Below are 22,269 nucleotides of genomic sequence, written 5' to 3' on the forward strand. Positions count from 1 at the left end.
TACCCTTCACACAAAAGATGAAAAGTGACATTTTTATTTGAATGTATTTGAATAATGTTTACTATCTCAGAGAGTCGGTCAAAGCCGGGTTAGCAAGTCTTCACACAACAGACCAAAATGAAAGAAAATTGTATTTCATGAATTCGTATAATTCTTACTGTTTCAGGTTAAAAAACAAACAAACACAGTTTCCAGTGACCCAACTGATTCTGGAATCTTTCTGACCGCTACATTTATTCGCTTCAAACAGTCGCTAACAGAATGTTGACCATAGTGAGGGTTCGTACGTTAAACCCATCAAATTCACAGAGGTCGCTTACAAATGATGTGCAAACATGTTCCAATTAATACAAATAAAAAAATCTTACTGTTAAGATGTATTAGGTAACAAACCTTGATACAGTAGTACTAGTGAAATCGGCTCCCTTCTGTGGCACCGGAATAAATGCAGAACGCTTGTTCCCAGGAACCGGCATGTGGTGTAACTCTTGTATATATCCTGTAAAAATAAAATTCACACCAATGCACGGTCAACTTAAAATAAGCAAAAGGATGAGAAACAAGCAACAAACCAAAATTGTAAAACTCAAAGAGCGGTACCTCTTCATTTTTCAAAACCACTTATCTCATTTGATTAGCATACACTGTATGCTTTTGTCTGTTACCTACCGTCTTTGAAAGTTTGATCACAACACTGTAAAGACATGGGGAGTGGAGTGTTTTTATCTCCAGCTGGTCATCCTACTATCTGGCCTACCCTCACTCAGTTTTTGACTCTACCCCTCCCCACCTTATGAAGTTATGGAAGTCCTTAACGTAGGCAGGACTAATCATTCATCATACCATGAACAATCTCTTTCTCCTCGCCTTTTATTCAAAGTTCGTTTAATCTGTTTAAAATCACCAGCGTGGCGATCATGATTTCCTTACTTGTAATCAACAGATAGATCTAGATCTATCAGCATCACAATCCAGCTTGATGAGCTATTGCAAGATTACTCTGCATTTCAGCGCTTCACCCGATGAATAACAGACCCCAGGGGAGAATTAAACAGTAAAATGATGTGACATTGGTGAATGGATGCGTATTCTTGAAAACTTACCTTCAGAAACGTTGTTTTCGCTCAAATCAAAACACGCAATGTTGCGGAGGCCGCCATCTTGAATTTTCATGCTGCGGATATATAAAATTCTAAAAACGATCAAATTAAATACCAGAACACAAAAATACCCATAAGAGTATTTATGTCATGCATGTGTTATCAGCAGACAACTTCTGGTGCATGGCAAACCATTGAATTTTACATTTGCTGAGTTGGGAATATTTACTGCTGAGCGCTTTTGGTACGAATTTCGTCTGCTGTAAATGCAGCCTTTTATTCCCTATCAAAGACCAAAAAAACGATTTCTGAAGTGGCTCTGTATCTGAAATCCCTTAAATAATTATAAGGAACAATACCACAAAGTATGATGTTTGTTGCAAGATGTGAATGATTTATGAGTGCGTCTGCAACATACGAGCCCCACTAGTTTGTCTCGACAAAGTATCGAAATACGATCATGATAATCAGAGACGAGAGATGATGCATGCGTGTCTTCGTGTTTTCCAAGCCCTGAGACTTTCGCTGTGAACGTGGGATCTTTTTCGTGCGCATGTGTGCACACGGGGGTGTTCGGACACCGAAGAGAGTCTGCACAAAGTTGACTCCGAGAAATAAGTCTCTCGCCGAACGTGGGGATCGAACCCACGCTGACAGCGACCAACTGACTACAAAGCCAGCGCGCTACCAACTGAGCTACGTCCCCGCCCCGAGAGAGAGAGAGAGAGAGAGAGAGAGAGAGAGAGAGAGAGAGAGAGAGAGAGAGAGAGAGAGAGAGAGAGTGTATTATCTGACCACTGGACAAAAAAACAACACAAGAAACAGAAGACTTTTAGCAACGCCTTATATTCAAATATCAGCTTGTCACAATGCTGAGCGTACACACAATCTCTCATGTTTCAACCCAGGCTGGTCATTCTTCAGACTATGCACAGTTCACGGTCTCTCTCATGTCTCAACCCAGGCTGGTCATTCTTCAGACTATGTACAGTTCACGGTGCTGAATATTTTTCAGACGTAGACGAATGCAAGCGGTACAAAACCAAGGTGTGTCGCCATGGGGTGTGTTCCAACACTGACGGATCCTTTGTGTGCACGTGCAAAGCGGGATTTTCCACGGCGACTGACAGGAGCGCATGTATAGGTAACAGGGAAACAAACATGTGATGTTTTTGTGCAATTTAACCCACTGTCAGACACAGGCCTTTACATGGAATCAAAGCCTGGATATTTGACTGAGCTGGACACGTACCGACAATCCACATCTTAACAGCTCCCCACGAATAATTAAGCCTTTACCATGAATGAAACCATAGGTGTTTTTTTTTACACCCCCGGTATAGGGGTGTGTATAGGATTCGATCGATGTGTTTGTTTGTTTGTTTGTGTTCGCATATAGATCTCAAGAAACTTGGTGAACAGGTTCAATACATTCCTGAGACGGTCCTTACAAAAATTGGGACCAGTCAAACACACGGTGAGGGAGTTATTGGTGGATTAAGATTCTACAAGGACTTATAGAGGGACATATTAATGGTCAAAGGGAAATAACCTTCTCAGTTGGTGGCAGTGAGAATGGTAAGGACGGGGGTGTTTTTCCTACCTCGGAGGAATTTCTTGTTTAAGTTGGACACATATCAACGGTCAACATCTTGGCTGCTTTGTATGCAGAATTAAGCTTTTTTCAAAGGTTGACACTGATGCCATTTACAAAAGTGATTCTGCCCAAACAAATCTCACAGTGTAGGGAGGACAAGTATTGGATGTAGATGTTTGGTATGTCTCCAAGCCCAAGGGTGATCCTATCCCATGTAATAGCCTGGACGGTTGTGTTTTGGCCTGAACACATATAAAATACAAAATCAGATAGGCCACTAACGTTTCAAAATCATTGCTGGTTGATTTCAGCATTTTCTATGTCTCTGCATGGCCATCTTGTGACTGGACGCTTTCGGAGACCATCTTGTGACTGGACGCTTTCGGAGACCATCTTGTGACTGGACGCTTTCGGAGACCATCTTGTGACTGGACGCTTTCGGAGACCATCTTGTGACTGGACGCTTTCGAAGACCATCTTGTGACTGGACGCTTTCGGAGACCATCTTGTGACTGGACGCTTTCGGAGACCATCTTGTGACTGGACGCTTTCGGAGACCATCTTGTGACTGGACGCTTTCGGAGACCATCTTGTGACTGGACGCTTTCGGAGACCATCTTGTGACTGGACGCTTTCGGAGACCATCTTGTGACTGGACGCTTTCGGAGACCATCTTGTGACTGGACGCTTTCGGAGACCATCTTGTGACTGGACGCTTTCGGAGACCATCTTGTGACTGGACGCTTTCGGAGACCATCTTGTGACTGGACGCTTTCGGAGACCATCTTGTGACTGGACGCTTTCGGAGACCATCTTGTGACTGGACGCTTTCGGAGACCATCTTGTGACTGGACGCTTTCGGAGACCATCTTGTGACTGGACGCTTTCGGAGACCATCTTGTGACTGGACGCTTTCGGAGACCATCTTGTGACTGGACGCTTTCGGAGACCATCTTGTGACTGGACGCTTTCGGAGACCATCTTGTGACTGGACGCTTTCGGAGACCATCTTGTGACTGGACGCTTTCGGAGACCATCTTGTGACTGGACGCTTTCGGAGACCATCTTGTGACTGGACGCTTTCGGAGACCATCTTGTGACTGGACGCTTTCGGAGACCATCTTGTGACTGGACGCTTTCGGAGACCATCCTGTGACTGGACGCTTTCGGAGACCATCTTGTGACTGGACGCTTTCGGAGACCATCCTGTGACTGGACGCTTTCGGAGATAAGATTTCACTTCATTTTTTGTGTGTCTCTCCATTATAAAGCACTTTGGGTCGATGTACTGTTCACAAACGCCTTTTTACATTTAGTCAAGTTTTGACTAAATGTTTTAACTTGTTTTAATCGAGACGAGGGTCGTGGTGTATGTGTGTCTGTCTGTGTGTGTGTGTGTGTGTGTGGTGTGTGTGTGTGTGTGTATGTGTGTGTGTGTGTGTGTGTGTAGAGCGATTCAGAGTAAACTACTGGACCGATCGTTATGAAATTTTACATGATAGTTCCTGGGTATGATATCCCCAGATGTTTTTTTCATTTTTTGGATAAATGTCTTTGATGACGTCATATCCGGCTTTTTGTAAAAGTTGAGGCGGCACTGTCACACTCTCATTTTTCAATCAAATTGATTGAAATTTGGCAAAGCAATCTTCGACAAAGGCCGGACTTTGGTACTGCATTTCAGCTTGGAGGCTTAAAAATTAATTAATGACTTAGGTCATTACAAATCTGAAAATTGTAATTAAAATTATTTTTGTATTAAACGATCGAAAATTACTTTTATTTTATTCTTCATCATTTTCTGATTCCAAAAACATATAAATATGTTATATTCAAATTAAAAACAAGCTCTGAAAATTAAAAATATGAAAAGTATGATTAAATTTAAATTTCCGAAATCGATTTAAAAACAATTTCATCTTTTTTTTGTCGGTTCCTGATTCCAAAAACATATAAATATGTTATGTTTGGATTAAAAACAAGCTCAGAAAGTTAAAACGAATAGAGATACAGACAAGCGCGCGCTCCTGCTAAACGAAACCGCTACCACGCTATACTGACTGGCTTGTCAATTTCACTGCGTTTTACACGTGCGGGGGATTGACGAAGCTGTATTGTCTTGGTGAAAAAGTGCAGTGCGTTCAGTTTCATTCCGTGAGTTCGACAACTTGACTAAATGTAGTAATTTCGCATTACGCGACTTGTTGTTTTTAAACTTAACACTTTCCAGAACCTTTTCATTCTTGTTTTTTGATTCTATGAAAAATATGAGTTCACAGGAGGAGGCGGGTATTATTAAACTCACTTGTAAAAGTGACGGTTCCGATTTGCAGACGTGGACGAGTGTGAGGAAAATAATGGCGGGTGCCAGCAAGTGTGTAACAACACTATGGGATCCTTCCACTGTGGCTGTCACCATGGTTACGTCCTTGACAAGAGCAAGGTCATGTGTTCCGGTAAGTGCTGTGTATGATATTTAACAAGGGTGTCAAAAACGTAATCAAATTACAAATGTAACCCGGGTCTCTCTCCCTCTCTCTCTCTCCCTCTCTCTCTCTCTCCCTCTCTCTCCCTCTCTCTCTCTCCCTCTCTCTCTCTCCCTCTCTCTCTCTCCCTCTCTCTCTCTCCTCTCTCTCTCTCTCTCTCTCTCTCCCTCCCTCTCTCTCTCTCTCTCTCTCTCTCTCTCTCTCTCTCTCTCTCTCTCTCTCTCTCTCTCTCTCTCTCTCTCTTGTTCCCTTGTGTGTTGTAATCGTTTTTTCATTACAAAAGTGATCTTTTTAATAAAGAAGAGTTTTTAGTACGTAATGAGAAGCGAAGGGTGGCTTAGGGCTCTATGGTTTTAGGCCAATAAGACTTTGAAACTTAATTACAGTCAACTTACTTTTAAATACAAAATAAGAGTTTACATAGTAGGAATAACAGTCAATTGAGAATAAAATAAGCAAAATCAACACAAACACAACTTGACAGCTTTGCTAAATATAGACAGAAAAAAAAGGTGAAAAGGGATAAGCAAAATCAACACTTGTAGAAGTCTCACATTGGTTTTCTTCGTTGCAAATAATTAAAATATAAATAGACAACAGAGATTGCATGTCTTCTTTTTTCAGATGTGGACGAATGTGTGTCAGACGCTGATCTGTGTGAAGACACGTGTGTCAACACCCCGGGTGGATTTACCTGCATCTGCACCCGACTTGGTCACGTGTTGGGTCCAGACAACAGAACATGTGTTGGTGAGACACTGTAACACTTCATATCACTTTATTCGCGATCACAATGCGTTATATATACACAGGGGTTACGGGGACCCGGGTCTCTTGGGATCCTCTAAAACTCCGCTTAGGGGGTCCACGGACCCTCTAAACATCAAAAGTGGGGGTCCCGGGACCCTCTGGGACGGGCGTCCGTGGGGAGCCCTGATACAGTAGTTATTACAACTTAGGAAACACCCAGACTCCCGATTTTTGGCATGCATTCAAGTGGATGGGATGCTGTTAACCCGTGATTTGTAAAAATGTAAAAAAAAAAAATACAAATCACGGGGCTGCTAGCTTTCCACTGGGAGGAAGCGATCCGAATTTCCCAGCGATGGGACAATAAAGGAAAGAAAGAAAAAAAAATCTAAGGGGTCCCTTGACTTTGGGGTAGCACGACTCTGTTGCTGCTAGCTTTCCACTGGGAGGAAGCGATCCGAATTTCCCAGCGATGCGACAATAAAGGAAAGAAAGAAGAAAAAATCAAATGGATCCCTTGACTTTGGGGTAGCACGACTCTGTTGCTGCTAGCTTTCCACTGGGAGGAAGCGATCCAAATTTCTCAGCGATGGGACAATAAAGAAATGACAAATGGCGGGTTAACAGATGCTCTCATCCCATATCAAATCGTGGACAGATTTCAGAGGATGCAAATGGTCTCTTACACGAAATGCAGTGTATCTTCTTCAATGTCTCTTTTCACTTGCTTACTGCTAAAATACTGCTCATGCTTGAGTATTAATTTTTCTTTTCAGCTTGTGAGGTACTCCAGTATTTTGATGATTCTGCGCAAGCCTGTCGTTTCTGTCCCGCGCATGCGCACGCCACACCAGGCAAGGTGGCGTTATCGCTGTCTGACTGTGTATGTGATTTAGGCTTCAGAGGATCACCCGCCGATATGCAAGAATGTAAAGGTAAGGACTCGACTCAGTGATAAAGATTTGGTTCACTTTTTGACTTTTCAGGTAAAACATCAATCTAGCTTTCGTCCATCGCCTGTTTCTGTTGCTGTCTTGCAAGCTATATAGTGTGTTTATTATTCCAAAACATGCAAATATGCATATTGAGTGATATGTAAGTGCAGTTTGAAAGTGTTCACAATCTGCCATAACCGAAAATCAGACATTTACAACACATTTCTAAAATGACTTGTCGAATGGAATGGAAGAACGCAAGAAGTGTAACTTGATGCGCATTTTCTGCAGAAGAAAAAGGATTTTTCCGTTTTCATGCGTGTGTCACAAGCAGCACAAATTTTGCTGACCAGGTATTTGCGCATTAAGTTCAGTCAGTTAAGTCTGATGATAAATGTTGTGTTTTTAGAAGACATTTTTAAGTGCTTTAAAGTCATTCTCAACATCCATGTTTGTCTAGATATTTGTTTGTCTCCAATGATCAAATTTCAGGATACACGAACTTTTGTCACTGTCTTAATTCTATTTATAGATGTTGATGAGTGTGGGGAAGGTTATTTGCGTTGTTCACACACCTGTGTCAACATTCCCGGAACTGCCTTCTGCGCATGCCCCATCGGATATGTCGTCGACTCTGCCGGAAGAAGTTGTGAGGGTAGGTAACCAGATTTTAGATTTGGCCAGGCAAGTTTGCTCCGTTTGCAGGTGTCACTATTGTTCAAGGCAACTATTGTATGCATGAAAAAGGTACAGGGACAAAAGTTATCGGAATAATTCTGAAGTATGAATGTCACAGAAGGCGTAAGCCAAGGCTCCCCATAGCGCGCGTCCCTGCGTCCTATACGCACTAGAAGCCGAAAACACGTACTAGAAAATGGAGGGGGTCCCTGGACGCACTAGATTTTAAAAGAGCGTGCGTACCGTAGATACCATTTTCAGACTGCAATCGACACTTTGCAGTACACTATACGCGACCATTATGTTTTATAAGTACACTGGGACTTTTCGGCTTTTGGACCCTTGAGACCCTCTGAAATACTGCAGTGGGGGTCCATGGACCCTCTAACATTTAAAAGTGGGGGTCCCGGGACGCACCATGAGGGGTGTCCGTGGGGAGCCCTGAAAGATTTCTTGACTCCCAGGTGACTTTGTGTTTTGTTTTGTCTATGTTTAAAATACCAATAATTACCCTTTTTAATTTGTTTATTTGTGTTACAAATGGTGTTTGTTTTTTTTACCTTCAACAACAAATACAAATGTTCACCTTTTTTTCCGTGTATACAATTAAGAGTTACTATCATAAGACGTAAGTCATCGTTTTCTATACTGCTACATAACTGAGATGGTAGCCAATAACCATGGGTTACGTTGTGCATGTCCCACTGGTGTTCTTGTGTTGTAGACGCGCAGAATATTATACCAGTAAGCTTTGACGATTGAACGAAAAAGGCTAAAGGCACAGTAAGCCTCCCGTAAACCATCACAGATACTGTCAGGCTTTTACACACGGTACAAACACCCTTTCATTTACACACTCACCGCTTTTGAACATCCTAGGTGCCCTCCGTAAAATTACGGGAGGCGTACTGTGCCTTTAGAAGTACCGACAACATTCATTTGCGAACGTGTTGATGATTGGCAGACCTTGACGAATGCAGAGAGGACGAAAACGGAGTGGTGAAAGCCTCTTGCAACCAGGTGTGTATGAACACCCCGGGTTCTTACACCTGCCAGTGTCGCGGGGATGGCTACACGCTTCAAACGAACGGTCACACCTGCACAGGTAAGCTTTCTGTTCTTTGGACAAAATCGAAAGGTAATAAGTATTATTCAAGCGTGTTTTAATGAGGCTGAAACACGTCGAAAACTCCATGGCCGTTAGGTGGAGTTTGAGATTTTGTTTTCTTCTCCTAAACGATATATCATTTGCTTGTTTGCTATTTGGTTGATGCAGTGGTAATTGTCATTATTTCCAGCGCTTGCGTGTCGTCCAAAGACAACGAAAGAAAGAGAGCGAGAGAGAGAGAGAGAGAGAGAGAGAGAGAGGATACTGTAGGAGATCTCTGCTTAGAGCTATACGGGCTGTAATCATAGGCTATATAAGTTGAGCTGTGAACGTGATAGCCTTGGCCCGTATACTCAGTTAAATGCTCCATACAAAGCTCAATAAGGTGGATTACAGTTCAATGGTGATAACATTCTTTCCGTCACGTGACGTCTGGACTATACGGGCTGTTTAGCTGTGAACGTGATAGCCTTGGCCCGTATACTCAGTTAAATGCTCCATACTAAGCTCAATAAGGTGGAGAGAGAGGGGGTGACCGAGAGAGAGAGAGAGAGAGAGAGAGAGAGAGAGAGAGAGAGAGAGAGAGGGGGTGACCGAGAGAGAGAGAGAGAGAGAGGGGGGGTGACCGAGAGAGAGAGAGAGAGAAAGAGAGAGAGGGGGGGGTGACCGAGAGAGAGAGAGAGAGAGAGAGAGAGAGAGAGAGAGAGCACAAGAAAGCGAAAAATAGAACAGCGTGCGAACTTAGTCAAGATAAATGTCAAGTTTTCTGTAAGACACACGAAAGGTCCTTATGAAATAACATTTAGTTTGCACTGGACTTTATAAAAAAAAAAATCGGTATCACCATGACGACGTTTCAGATGAAAACGAGTGCAAGACAGGGGCACATAACTGCAGCCACAAGTGTGTTAACACTGACGGAGGGTTCGTCTGTGAATGCCGCACTGGTTATTTCATGGATGAGGACACAGGTGTTTGTACCGGTACGTTTCCCTTCTGTCTTTTACAAGGATGAAAATCCAATGTGGAAATCAAGATTTTCTGATATTTACAAATGATGACTTTCTTGAACCTTAAAACCATTCAGGCTAACCAAATTACTAAGTGAAACTTGAAGGGTAATATCTGTATTTTTGTCTTGACAACAAAGGGTCATCAGTGCAGCATAGTAACAATGAAGTGAAACTATACTTGTGCTTCTGCGATTATGACGACGACAAAGGCGACGACGACGACGACGTTGATGATGATGATGATGATGATGATGATGATGATGATGATGATGATGATGATGATGATGATGATGATGATGATGATGATGATGATGATAATGATGATGATGACAGATGTCAACGAATGTTTCCTGGATCAAAACCCTTGCCGGCAGTTGTGTACCAACACAGAGGGAAGTTATGAGTGTAGCTGTTACAACGCTGGCTTTCGTCTCTCTCGGGATGGCACGTCTTGTGTTGGTAAGTAACTGCCCGTGTGTGTGTGAGTTTGTGTGTGTGTGTGTGTGTGTGTGTGTATGTGTGTGTTGTCTTAGTGTGTATGTATGTATGTATGTATGTATAGGTGTTGTTGTGGATGTTGTTGTTGTTGTTATTGTTGTTGTTTTGTTGCCTTTAACAATGGTGAATTCTTAAAACAGTCATCTTTATCAGAATTATAACATTACCTCCATTCTTAACACAGGTTTCTTGGCCCTCATTGTTAAACTATTCAAGGTAGAACTCGTTGACTTCAGAAATAATTCTTGGGAAGTGACGTTCCTGTTCTTCTTTCAACTCAAGGATTTGAAAGGACTTTTTTGTGTTTTCAGACATCAACGAGTGCATGGAGGGAGACAACCCGTGCCCTGACATCTGCATCAACACGGTGGGGTCGTTCACCTGTGACTGCAACAGACAGGGATACAGGCTTGCTGAAGACTCTTCGGGATGTCTTGGTGTGCTGAAATCATTTAGCGATCTCCCTCTCACTCTTGCACATATCCAAACGCATTATTTCTCCCCCCCCTCTCTCTCACTCTGTCTTTCTCTTTCTCCTGTGTGTGTATGTGTGTATGTGTGTGTGTGTATGTGTGTATGTGTGTGTATGTGTGTGTGTGTGTGTATATGTGTATGTGTGTGTAAGCACTACTACTATTGGGCATATAGTATTCCATCATTGCTTGATATTCATAATGCATATTGAAATGTCTTTTTGATCGTTGGACATGTTAATTATATAGACAAGAACAATCTCTGTGTTTATACAGTTAAATAGAAACAACAATTGTCCATACCATTTTCTTTCAGACATCGACGAGTGTGACGACGCGGAACCACACGGGTGTGAACAGGTGTGTGTCAACACGCCGGGTGCCTTCACCTGTGACTGCCGTGTCGGGTACCGCCGGGTGGGGCCCAAGGGTTGCCAGGGTGAGACCTAGAACGCATGCGGGCGCGAAATGTACGCACCGACAAGCAAACAAGCACACACGCATGCGCGTACGCTTTGGTACACACACACGCACACACACACACACACACTTATCACACACACACACACACACATACACCCTTGCCCTCCCCCCCCACACACACACATACACCCTAGCCCCCACACACGCGCTCACGCACACATACATACACGCTCACGCACGCACACACACACACACACACACACACACACACACACACACACAAACACACACACAAATACCAATAACATATCACCATGTTTTGGCTTACTGTGTAGTGTCTATATATTCTTAGCAATTCCACACATACCATTATCTCTTCGGTCCAAAACATCTGCCATCGTTCCCCTAACCCAACGTACACTAACTTGGCCAAGTGTTCCAGCGTGTCCGCAGGGGATGTACCGACCGTCCACCACCACTCGCTGTCAGCGTTGTCCTGCCCGCTCCACGACCAACGGGACGGCCAAGGCTTCCCTCAAAGACTGCCACTGTGATCAGGGCTACACCGGCAACCCGGGCTCCTCTAAGCCCTGCAATGGTAAGCCGCTGCTGTATTAACGGCACACTCATACCGTGTAAAAAGTTCGGCTCACTGGCTTAGATCGGGCGGGGATGTAGCTCAGTCGGTAGCGCGCTGGATTTGTATCCAGTTGGCCGCTGTCAGCGTGAGTTCGTCCCCACGTTCGGCGAGAGATTTATTTCTCAGAGTCAACTTTGTGTGCAGACTCTCCTCGGTGTCCGAACACCCCCGTGTGTACACGCAAGCACAAGACCAAGTGTGCACGAAAAAGATCCTGTAATCCATGTCAGAGTTCGGTGGGTTATAGAAACACGAAAATACCCAGCATGCTTCCTCCGAAAGCGGCGTATGGCTGCCTGAATGGCGGGGTAAAAACGGTCATACACGTAAAAGCCGTGGGAGTTTCAGCCCATGAACGAAAAAAAACCAAAAAACTGGCCAGGCTTGGACATTGGGTAAGACCATCCTTACACTTGGTCACATTAAAAACATTAACAGAGCGCTGTTATGCACAGTGTATTTATTATGAACTAATTTTGTTAAGGCCACCAATGGATTCTTCAGAAACGCAACCAGTGGCTTTTTGATAAATTAATTTGTAAAACTATTCCAACCCACCACAGCAAGCCCTTGGGGTACTGGCGTTTGGTAACACGTGACCAAATGGAGAGATGATCTTATCCCATGTAAAAGACTCACAAGATCTATAGTTACTGAACAAGTGTGCCTTTAACTTCCGTTGCAAAGAAGTTTTTATTTATCTTCATGCGTTTATAATACGATCCTGTTTATGAGACGAGCTAGCATTCAGCGGCAGTTAAAAATACTCTTAAAAATATAACAAGTTTTGAAGTGTTTATTTCAAGGTTCCCAGATCGCTTACAGCTGGGACTTTAATTTTTGTTGCAGACTACGACGAGTGTGATATGGCGAACTTTGGCTGCCAGCACCGCTGTGTCAACACTGTGGGCAGTGCCTACTGCACGTGCAATGCGGGATTTGTGCTGTCACGCGACAGGAAAACGTGCAATGGTGAGAGGAGTAGGCTTTATTCTTAAATAATTATTTTCGAACTAACATCCATGTCCTTCTGCGAAATTAGTTCAGCGCAACATTCCTACTGGGCACAGATTACAACCTTACTTTTGATTGTTGAGATGCATGTGAGTGAAAGGATGCCCTTATCCCATGTAAAGTCCTAGACTGGTCCCTGGTAATGGTCAACCATTGTGTGCGTGGGAAGTACGTGGCGTCCTCGAGGAAGGACCGTGCCTTTGTGAATTAAAAGCACAAATCTCCTCAAGACAGTTCGGCTTGCCGTCTCAGATCTTGCCAGGCTTATACGTAACCATGCATCCCTCCACTTGGTCACATACCACCAATGAGCAGCCTGAGAGCTCTCTGTGCCCTGTGGGAATTGTGGGGATTTTCCCGATGTACCAGGTCAACTTATGTGCAGACCTACTAGTGCCTTATCCTCCGTCGTGTGTAAATGCGCAAGCACAAGACCAAGTGCGAAAGGAATCACTGTAATCCATATCCGAGTTGGGTGGGTTATAGAAACACGAAATGACCTAGCATGCATCCCCCAAAAGCGGCGTATGGCTGCCTAAATGGCAGGGTAAAGATGGTCATACACGTAAAAGCCGTGGGAGTTTCAGCCCATAAACGCAGAAGTAAGAAGGTACCTTTTCAAGATGAGGGATAATCTTATCCCATGTAAAGTCCGGAGATCGAGTATGCCTTTAAGTTGATGTGATAGTTATTGATACCTGTGTATATTCAGACGTGGACGAGTGTGCAAACGGACGCAAAGGGCGGTGCCACCAGGTGTGTGTGAACACGGTGGGGGGCTACACCTGTAACTGCACCGCGCCCTACTACACGCTCAACAGGAACGGCTATTCGTGTGATGGTGAGTATAGCAGTGCTCATCAGTGCTACATTCGTGCTACATACGAGAGTAGTTTGGTTTTACGTGAGTAATTTGTAGGATAGTTGTTTAAAAAAAAAATACATTTTTACCTCAGTTGGATGCCGGCTGCTTCAATCCTGAGTTGTTTTGTCTGTGTTCCTTTTTATATTTAGTCAAGTTTTGACTAAAATGTTTTAACATAGAGGGGGAATCGAGACCAGGGTCGTGGTGTATACATATGTGTGTGTCTGTCTGTCTGTCTGTGCGTGCGTGTGTGTGGAGCGATTCAGACCAAACTACTGGACCGATCTTTATGAAATTTGACAGGAGAGTTCCGGGGAATGATATCCCCGGACGGTTTTTTCATTTTTTCAATAAATACCTTTGATGACGTCATATCCGGCTTTTTGTAAAAGTTGAGGCGGCACTGTCACACCCTCATTTTTCAATCAAATTGATTGAAGTTTTTGTAAAGCAATTTTTTGACAAAGGCCGGACTTCGGTATTGCATTTCAGCTTGGTGGCTTAAAAATTAATTAATGACTTTGGTCATTACAAATCTGAAAATTGTAATAATTTTTTTACGTTCATCTTATTCTACATTATTTCCTGATTCCAAAAACATATAAATATGTTATATTTGGATTAAATACAAGCTCTGAAAATTAAAAATATAAAAATTATGATCAAAATTAAATTTCCGAAATCGAATTAAAAACAATTTCATCTTATTCCTTGTCCAAATATAACATATGTATATGTTTTTGGAATCAGAAAATGACGAAGAATAAGATGAAATTGTTTTTGGATCGTTTAATACAAAAATAATTTTAATTACAAGTTTCCGATTTTTAATGACCAAACTCATTCATTAGTTTTTAAGCCACCAAGCTGAAATGCAATACCAAAGTCCGGCCTTTGTCGAAGATTGCTTTGCCAAAATTTCAATCAATTTTATTGAAAAATGAGGGTGTGACAGTGCCGCCTCAACTTTTACAAAAAGCCGGATATGACGTCATGAAAGGTACTTATCGAAAAAATGGAAAAAAAATCCGGGGATATCATTTCCAGGAACTCTCATGTCAAATGTCAAAAAGATCGGTCCAGTAGTTTAGTCTGAATCGCTCTACACACACACACGCACAGACACACACACACACAGACACACACACACACACACACACACACACACACACACACACACACACACACACACATACACCTCGACCCTCGTCTCGATTCCCCCTCTTGTAAAAAGGAGGCTATATGAACGGGAACATCCAGTGTACGAACCATATAGCCGGAATCAGTTGACACACCGTAAAGAAGAAGGAACATTAAAAATGTTGCGATTCATTATTTTAGATTGCCGACGAACGTTAAATGAGACTAAATCGAGAGACTGCCCCGCATTTTATACAAATCATGTATTAATTATTATCATTTGTTATTGTTTATAATTTTGTTTTCGTGTTTTTTCTTTGTAACATAAACAATTATAGATGTTGACGAATGCCAGACGGGGCAGCGGCATTGCGAGCACCGCTGTGTCAACACACTGGGTGGTGCACGGTGTTCTTGTCCGTATGGCTATCGGGTGCACGAGGACGGAACTTCATGCGACGGTGAGTGCACTTGTACCCAGCGGAGAGTTTCATTGAGTTAGCAGTGGGCAACTCGACGAACTTAAAACAAATTAAACAACAAATTAGGAAGAAAAAATTAACGTACCTGCTGAGTGTTTTCCATAGTCTCTAGTTCAAGCTAAGGTCCTGTCGACTGGCATCTTAATATGTACATGTTTCGACGCACATAAGTAGTTGAAGTACGTCTAGTTAGGAAGAAATGCGGAAATCGTAGTTTGTTTCGCTAATTGTGGTTTTGATTTTCTCTTCTCCTTTTTTGATCATACGGAACTAACAGTATTAAATTGTTGCCTAAAATATAGCAAAAATAGATTTTTTCGCTCAAGGAAAACAAACGTCATTAAATTGTTGCCCAAAATCAAGCGATGTATGCTTGAGATATGGTTGTTCTAGCTGTTATACTATGAGGGCAGGTGAGAGGGTTTGAACAAAAGGAAGAACGAAGGGGAACGTCATATTCATCAGACAAAGAGACCTCTCGCTGTTGTGTTGTGTTGTTTTATTTTGTGTTGTATTGTATTGTATTGTATTGTATTGTATTTGTATGCAGACATCGATGAATGCGCACGAAGCAACGGCGGCTGTGAGGACGTCTGCACCAACACAGTGGGGTCGTTCGAGTGCGCGTGTACCAAAACAGGATTCAGCCCCAGCCAGGACAATCGCCAGTGTGTGGGTCAGTTTCATGCACTTATGAGTTATAGCTATATAAATCAGGTGTGTGTTATGGCAATATAACTTAGTGGTTTCATCGTTAAGAACTTGCAACATTGATCGGTCGAATCTGCTCGTTCATGAACAGCTCAGTACGTATTCCATTTTCACATTTGTAGAAATGTCACGATATTGCAATTGTTATAAACGGCTAAACGTACGCTGGCGTCAACACTGTAACAATCCCCAGCAAAGGCAGCCTTGCGGTTTGTAAACTTGTTCTTTTGTATCTTGTCACATGCCGTTTCGAGTACATTATTCTTGCTTCCAGATCGTAGTGTGCACGTGCTTTATTTTCGGAATCGTACTGTCTTTTATTCTGTTTTTCCAAATCGAAGTATCTTTCATTCCTACTTCCAAATTGCCGTGTGCTTTTTTCAAAATCGTAGTGTCATTGATTCTTACTTCAAATGCGTATTGTCCTTTTTTAATTCCTAATCGTAGTGTCATTGATTCTTACTTTTAAATCGCAGTATTTTTTTTTAATTCCTAATCGTAGTGTCCTTGATTCTTCCAATGCGTATTGTCCTTTTTATATTTAGTCAAGTTTTGACTAAATATTTTAACATAGACGGAGAATCAAGACGAGGGTGTATGTGTGTGTGTGTGTGTGTGTATAGAGCGATTCAGAGAAAACTACTGGACCGATCTTCATGAAACTTCACATGAAAGTTACTGGGTATGATATCCCTACACTTTTTTTTCGGTAAATGTCTTTGATGACGTCATATCCGGCTTTTTGTGAAAGTTGAGGCGACACTGTCACGCATTCACTTTTTAAGCAAATTGGTTGAAATTTTGGTCAAGTAATCTTCGACAAAGCCCGGAATTTGGTATTGCATTTCAGTTTCGAGGCTTAAAAATTAATTGATGAGTTTGCTCATTAAAGTTGTCATTAAAATCGATTTTTTGCAAACAGATTTAAAAATGATAGCATTGTATTCCTCATTTTCTCCTGAATTCGAAAATATATAGATATGACATATTAAATCTAAAATTGTGCTCAGAATGAAAGAAAATAGGTTCAGTAAGTACTACGGACGCGTTCTTCGCGGCGGCGAGCGTGACCTGTCTCGGTTTGTTTGTTTGCTTAACGCCCAGCCGACCACGAAGGGCCATATCAGGGCGGTGCTGCTTTGACATATAACGTGCGCCACACACAAGACAGAAGTCGCAGCACAGGCTTCATGTCTCACCCAGTCACATTATTCTGACACCGGACCAACCAGTCCTAGCACTAACCCCATAATGCCAGACGCCAGGCGGAGCAGCCACTAGATTGCCAATTTTTAAATCTTAGGTATGACCCGGCCGGGGTTCGAACCCACGACCTCCCGATCACGGGGCGGACGCCTTACCACTAGGCCAACCGTGCCGGTCTTCGATATGGTTAGCCGAGATTATCTGAATGTAGTCTCGGCGATGATTGGTTTGTGGTGTTGATCTTGACTAAATGTTTTTATATCGCTTCACGCGACTTAAATCCTATAATCGTAGTGTCATTGATTCTTACTTTTAAATCGCAGTGTTATTTTTTTTAATTCCAAATCGCAGTGTCCTTAATGCTCACTTCCAAACAGTAGTGCGCTTTCTTGTTTTCAAACCGTAGTGTCCTTAGTTCTTACTTCCAAATCGTAGTGTCCTTTATTTTACTTCCAAATCGTAGTATACCTTCTTTGCGTTTCAGATATCAACGAGTGTTTGAACCGCAGCCTGTGTGAAGGTCGCTGTGAGAACCTGTACGGGTCGTACCGCTGTCACTGCACGAAGCCTGGCACCACACTAGGGCCCGATGGACATTCGTGTCAAGGTCAGTGTCAAGGTCAAGGGCATAGAATTGAAATTGAGTTTAGAAACGCGTACTTCTTACTACGATTTGAGATGAAACTTCAATTGAAAGTCAAAGCTAAATGATGTGTGCGCGTGTGTGTGTGTGGGGTGTATGCTTGTCACTTTTAGTGTAAACATTTTAGTGTGTGTGTCTGTGTCTGTGTCTGTGTGTCCGTGTGTGTCTGTGTGTGAAGTAATAGTAAAGGTTGTTGTTGTTGTTGTTGCTGGTGCCATTGTTGTTGTTATTCTTATTGCTTCTGCTGCTGCTGCTGTTTTTCTATACACATTTAATTAAGTGCCATTGTCGACGGGTAGGAAATACGTTTTACCTAACTGGATTGTTGCTAAACCTTCGGTCCTAATATACGCCTGTGTGTTCAGATGTGGACGAGTGTCAGAATGGGACCCACAAGTGTGACCAGTTGTGTGTCAACACTGACCTCAGCTACCGTTGTGACTGCTTCCCTGGCTTCAATCGACAGGAGGACGTTTGTGTTGGTCAGTGTGGCTTTGCCTTTCGCGCTTAATCATGTCCATGCGCCCAAGATTGCTTTTACGCACCTTACCGTGAATACATTTAGAACCATTATACGGATATGTTGAAATCTTATTTCCCCCTCCTCTATCTATCTGTATCTTCCTCTGTCCCTTTGTCTGTCAGTCTTCAAGCCTCTCTGCCTATCTGTCGGTCCCTCTGTCTCTAAGTCTGTCTGTGTCTCTGTCGGTCGGTCGGTCGGTCTGTCTGTCTGTCTGTCTCTGTCTCACGCTGTCTCTCTCTCTCTCTCTCTCTCTCTCTCTCTCTCTCTCACTCTCTCTCTCTCTCTCTCTCTCTCTCTCTCTCTCTCTCTCTCTCTCTCTCTCTCTCTCTCTCTCTTTCTCTCTCTCTCTCTTTACCCCCTCTCTCTGATGGAAAGTCTACTACTATAACTATTGTCACAATATATTTGCTCGTTTATTCTTCTATATTTTACCTTACTGTGACCACTGTCATAGATTACAAACTTATAAAATAGTCTTGGCACTAAGTCACTCAACATAAACCAAGTCACACCCGGTCGCTCTTTTGCTTCTTCTCCAGAGTGCCCCGTTGGAACATTACGTGACGATTCTTTGCCTAGCAACGAAAGTTGTCATAGCTGCCCACCAAACATGACGACGGCAAAAACCGGGTCAACGTCAAGAAAAGAATGTATTTGCAAGAACGGCTACTCCATCTATCCTCTTCTGGGCACAAATTGTCGAGGTTTGTTGAAGGTTTGAGAGAGAGAGGATGGGGCGGTAAGGGTTTTGGGGATTGTTTGTAAAATGCGTGCTTGCGTGTGTGAATGCCGTATGAAAATGTGTTATGCGATTTGATCATGTATACCACTTGGTGCTTTAGCTCCATGTTGCCCAGTTTCTGTTTCGCAACCAAATGTCAAGCATTTTACCCCGTTGAAATTTTAGTTTGTAGACCCGACATGTTAACTACTTTCTCCCAATCTTGTTATCACTTGAGGCGAAATGACAACTGACGGAAATGGGACGAAAGGGATTGATATCCGACCACAGGGGCGGATTAGGGGGGTGGTTACAGGGGTTCCGGACCCCCCCCCCCCCCCCGGCTGTCAAAATAAAGAGATTTAATACTAACTTTAAAAGAAATAATGAGTGGCTGCTGACACCAGTTGGTCATGTTTAAAATCAAGAATAAGCCATACATTGTTCATAAAATAGCTAAACCTCTTCAGCTTCAACGGAAGGTCCCTGTACCCCACAAGGGGTCTACCCGGCCCAGGACCCCAGGTTGTAACCGCCCCCCCCCCCCCCCCCTGTGGCTTAACTGCTCCGCCCCTGGACCATGTCTGTGCGTGCCCACGTGTGCGACTCCCTGCCCGACTCTCGGACTTTGCAGTTGACTTTATTTTGCTTGCTTTTTTTTTACCGACAGAACTGGTAATGTTATACCATCTGAGTATTTATTATAAGATGTCTGATGGCTTGTTGTCAGACGAGTGCTTTTTGTCACCCAGAGGCTGGTTATCAACGAAAATGCGTGGCAATGATGGCAGCTGCTTTTGTCCTCAGACATCAACGAATGTGCACAGAAGAACGGAGGGTGTGAAGACAAATGTCAGAACAGCCGGGGAAGTTTCACATGCACTTGTGGACCTGGCTACACACTGGCTGACGACAACACGTCATGTTTCCGTGAGTATTTCTGTCTCTGTATTATCTGTTGCTATCTGTCTTGGGCTTGTGACTTGTGACTGGATGTTATTCGTTTTATTAGATCGAATGTACAAACCTGTGGGTTAGATAAGCCTTGTGCCTGCTGACTTCATCTGTAGTCGGTTTTTTTTCCTGATGGTTTGTTTGTGTGTGTCTACTAGTGTTCAGCGTTTATCTGTTATTCTTTTTTTCTTTAAAGTCCAAATTAACCTCAAACATAAACTGTTTTCAGTGTTTGTCCAAATGACGACCATAATTAGAAAGTGTGTTTTAGCAGTTTCGGCAATTGATGATAGCCATGATGATAATAATATTAACAACGAAGGCGTCTTTGCTTTTGATATTTCTGCTGTCACTGATAATCGTGACGAGAATAAGGATTATGATGGCATGACCTTGTTTCCGCATAGTGACGACGGACAACGACGACGATGATGACGAAGTCGACTTCACTGATGGTGCTTCTGTTGTTGTTGTCGTTTCTGTTGGTGTTGTTGATGGTGATGATGATGATGATGATGACGACGACAACTTCACTGCTGCTGATGATGATTATTTTGTTACTGCTCCTACTGATAACAATGGCTACACGGTAATAATGGTGACATCACAGGTAGCAGTTGTCCCAGCCTGTCCAATCCTAGTCACGGTCGACTTGTTCCGGTGCAGTGCCAGCTGACGCCCCGGGTGGACCAGAACGCTTGGCTGACCCCAGGTACCGTGTGCAGCTACCGGTGTCGCCGTGGTTACAAGCTCAGGGGACACGCCTACCGCACCTGTCTGCCCAACGCTACCTGGACTGGTCAGCCACCCACGTGTAAAGGTATGTGTGGTTTTGTATTTTTAACTTTATATGGTCTGTAGATATACATGTACCTGTAACGATCCGAATTTTTTACCTGAAGTAGGCTTTGTCTCGCATGCAGGCATAAAATATTGAGAATGTCCAAGCTTACTATCAGATCACTGCTGTAATACTCTTTTTGTCATGGTACCCCCTGAAAGTTGAGGCAAAAACCCGCCGTTTACGACAGCTCATGTCATCAACATCCCCACCATGGGAATGGTTTTATACAAGAAATACACAAAATAGTTAAAGAAAACAACGATTATGGATAGATAATTGATTTGACTTTCTTCTCGCATGTAAAAGTTGCCGAGTTGTACATAAACTGATTTTGTCGAATTTTTAAATAGTACTGTTGGGTCATTTTGGGGGTTTACTTATTTGAGCGACGGTCACTTGACCCCTGTAAAACAAGAGTTGATATGTAAGTGTGACGGACGGGCCAGTTTGAATGAAATGACACGAGAATAAATGTGATAGTTGAGGTAGATTTTCCAAATATTTTGTTGTGCTAAAATAATGTCATTGTTAAAAAAAAAAGGGGGGGGGGGGCGCAGCAGTGGTCAAAAATCTTTTTTTTTTTTTTTTCTCGGAGTGTTCACAGTTTTGATGTGTGTCTGTGGTACATCTGACGTTTCAGCCAAGACGTGTTCAGTGCTGAAGCCACCAACCAACGGTTACCTTCTGCCAGCCATATGTCGCACGGGGCCCGTTCCTTTCCGGAAACGATGTAAGTTCCGCTGTGGCAAGAACTTCCGGTTGCGGGGCAAGTCGGGAGCCAAGTGTCTGGCCAATCAGCGATGGAGCACGGACGGAAGTTCTACGCGCTGTGTCCCTGTGGGGAAGACGAGTAAAAAGACTGCCAACGAAGCGACTGTTACAGGCTGAGCGCTGTTCACTCCACGGATGACATTTCCGTGAGGAAATCCGGAATTCCAGATTGTTAAGATAAAATTCTAGATTTGAAATAAACTCATCATGGAAATGTGTATAAATGTGGTGTTTGTTTGGGTGCTTGGTTTTGTTTTTATGGGGCAGGAGGTATGTCCTTGCTTACAGTGGCTTATATATAATTGTGTCCAAAATGATCTAATTTTCTGGGGCCTCTACCACCTGGATCTCAGCAGGGTCTGAGGGGCGCTACCCCTTAAGTCCCACCGGGAACCTGGCGGACCCCTGGATCCCCCGTGTTTGTATCATATTTTCCCAGCGTGCACCCCTTTTCTTACCGCTCTTACTTCTTTGCTGCTTATAATTATTCTTTAAGAGTGTGTCCTTCCCACGTAGCATATCGTGCACTAGCGCTCTTTCGCGGATTAGTCTATCCAGGTTTTCACAAGAGGTAAGAAAATCCTTTCATTTGTACACGTACCACAAATCAACATTTTTGTCATAAATTAAACCTTCGAATAACATACCAATTTTTTGTATCTGTTAATTTCTATTAAAAACTAATTTGCCAGGT

The 22,269-nt window shown here is 43.1% G+C and overlaps 1 protein-coding gene across 1 annotated transcript in view; it reads left to right on the forward strand.

Annotated features, from left to right (window-relative positions):
• Nucleotides 1-22,118, forward strand: part of LOC138969643 (fibrillin-1-like) — a 26,834-nt gene extending 4,716 nt beyond the window's left edge. The window contains exons 4-24 of the mRNA XM_070342501.1: nucleotides 2,116-2,244; nucleotides 5,031-5,153; nucleotides 5,808-5,933; nucleotides 6,710-6,868; nucleotides 7,401-7,523; nucleotides 8,511-8,651; nucleotides 9,515-9,637; nucleotides 10,001-10,126; nucleotides 10,477-10,602; nucleotides 10,955-11,077; nucleotides 11,504-11,659; nucleotides 12,551-12,673; nucleotides 13,428-13,556; nucleotides 15,059-15,181; nucleotides 15,753-15,878; nucleotides 17,604-17,726; nucleotides 18,128-18,244; nucleotides 18,825-18,989; nucleotides 19,814-19,936; nucleotides 20,571-20,780; nucleotides 21,445-22,118. Of these exons, the coding sequence (XP_070198602.1) occupies nucleotides 2,116-2,244; nucleotides 5,031-5,153; nucleotides 5,808-5,933; nucleotides 6,710-6,868; nucleotides 7,401-7,523; nucleotides 8,511-8,651; nucleotides 9,515-9,637; nucleotides 10,001-10,126; nucleotides 10,477-10,602; nucleotides 10,955-11,077; nucleotides 11,504-11,659; nucleotides 12,551-12,673; nucleotides 13,428-13,556; nucleotides 15,059-15,181; nucleotides 15,753-15,878; nucleotides 17,604-17,726; nucleotides 18,128-18,244; nucleotides 18,825-18,989; nucleotides 19,814-19,936; nucleotides 20,571-20,780; nucleotides 21,445-21,692 (2,942 nt within the window). The 3' untranslated portion in view covers nucleotides 21,693-22,118. The remainder of the gene's footprint in view (nucleotides 1-2,115; nucleotides 2,245-5,030; nucleotides 5,154-5,807; nucleotides 5,934-6,709; nucleotides 6,869-7,400; nucleotides 7,524-8,510; nucleotides 8,652-9,514; nucleotides 9,638-10,000; nucleotides 10,127-10,476; nucleotides 10,603-10,954; nucleotides 11,078-11,503; nucleotides 11,660-12,550; nucleotides 12,674-13,427; nucleotides 13,557-15,058; nucleotides 15,182-15,752; nucleotides 15,879-17,603; nucleotides 17,727-18,127; nucleotides 18,245-18,824; nucleotides 18,990-19,813; nucleotides 19,937-20,570; nucleotides 20,781-21,444) is intronic.
• Nucleotides 22,119-22,269: the final 151 nt, after the last annotated feature.

This window comes from Littorina saxatilis, linkage group LG6, assembly GCF_037325665.1.
Source record: "Littorina saxatilis isolate snail1 linkage group LG6, US_GU_Lsax_2.0, whole genome shotgun sequence".
Lineage (NCBI taxonomy): Eukaryota > Metazoa > Mollusca > Gastropoda > Littorinimorpha > Littorinidae > Littorina > Littorina saxatilis.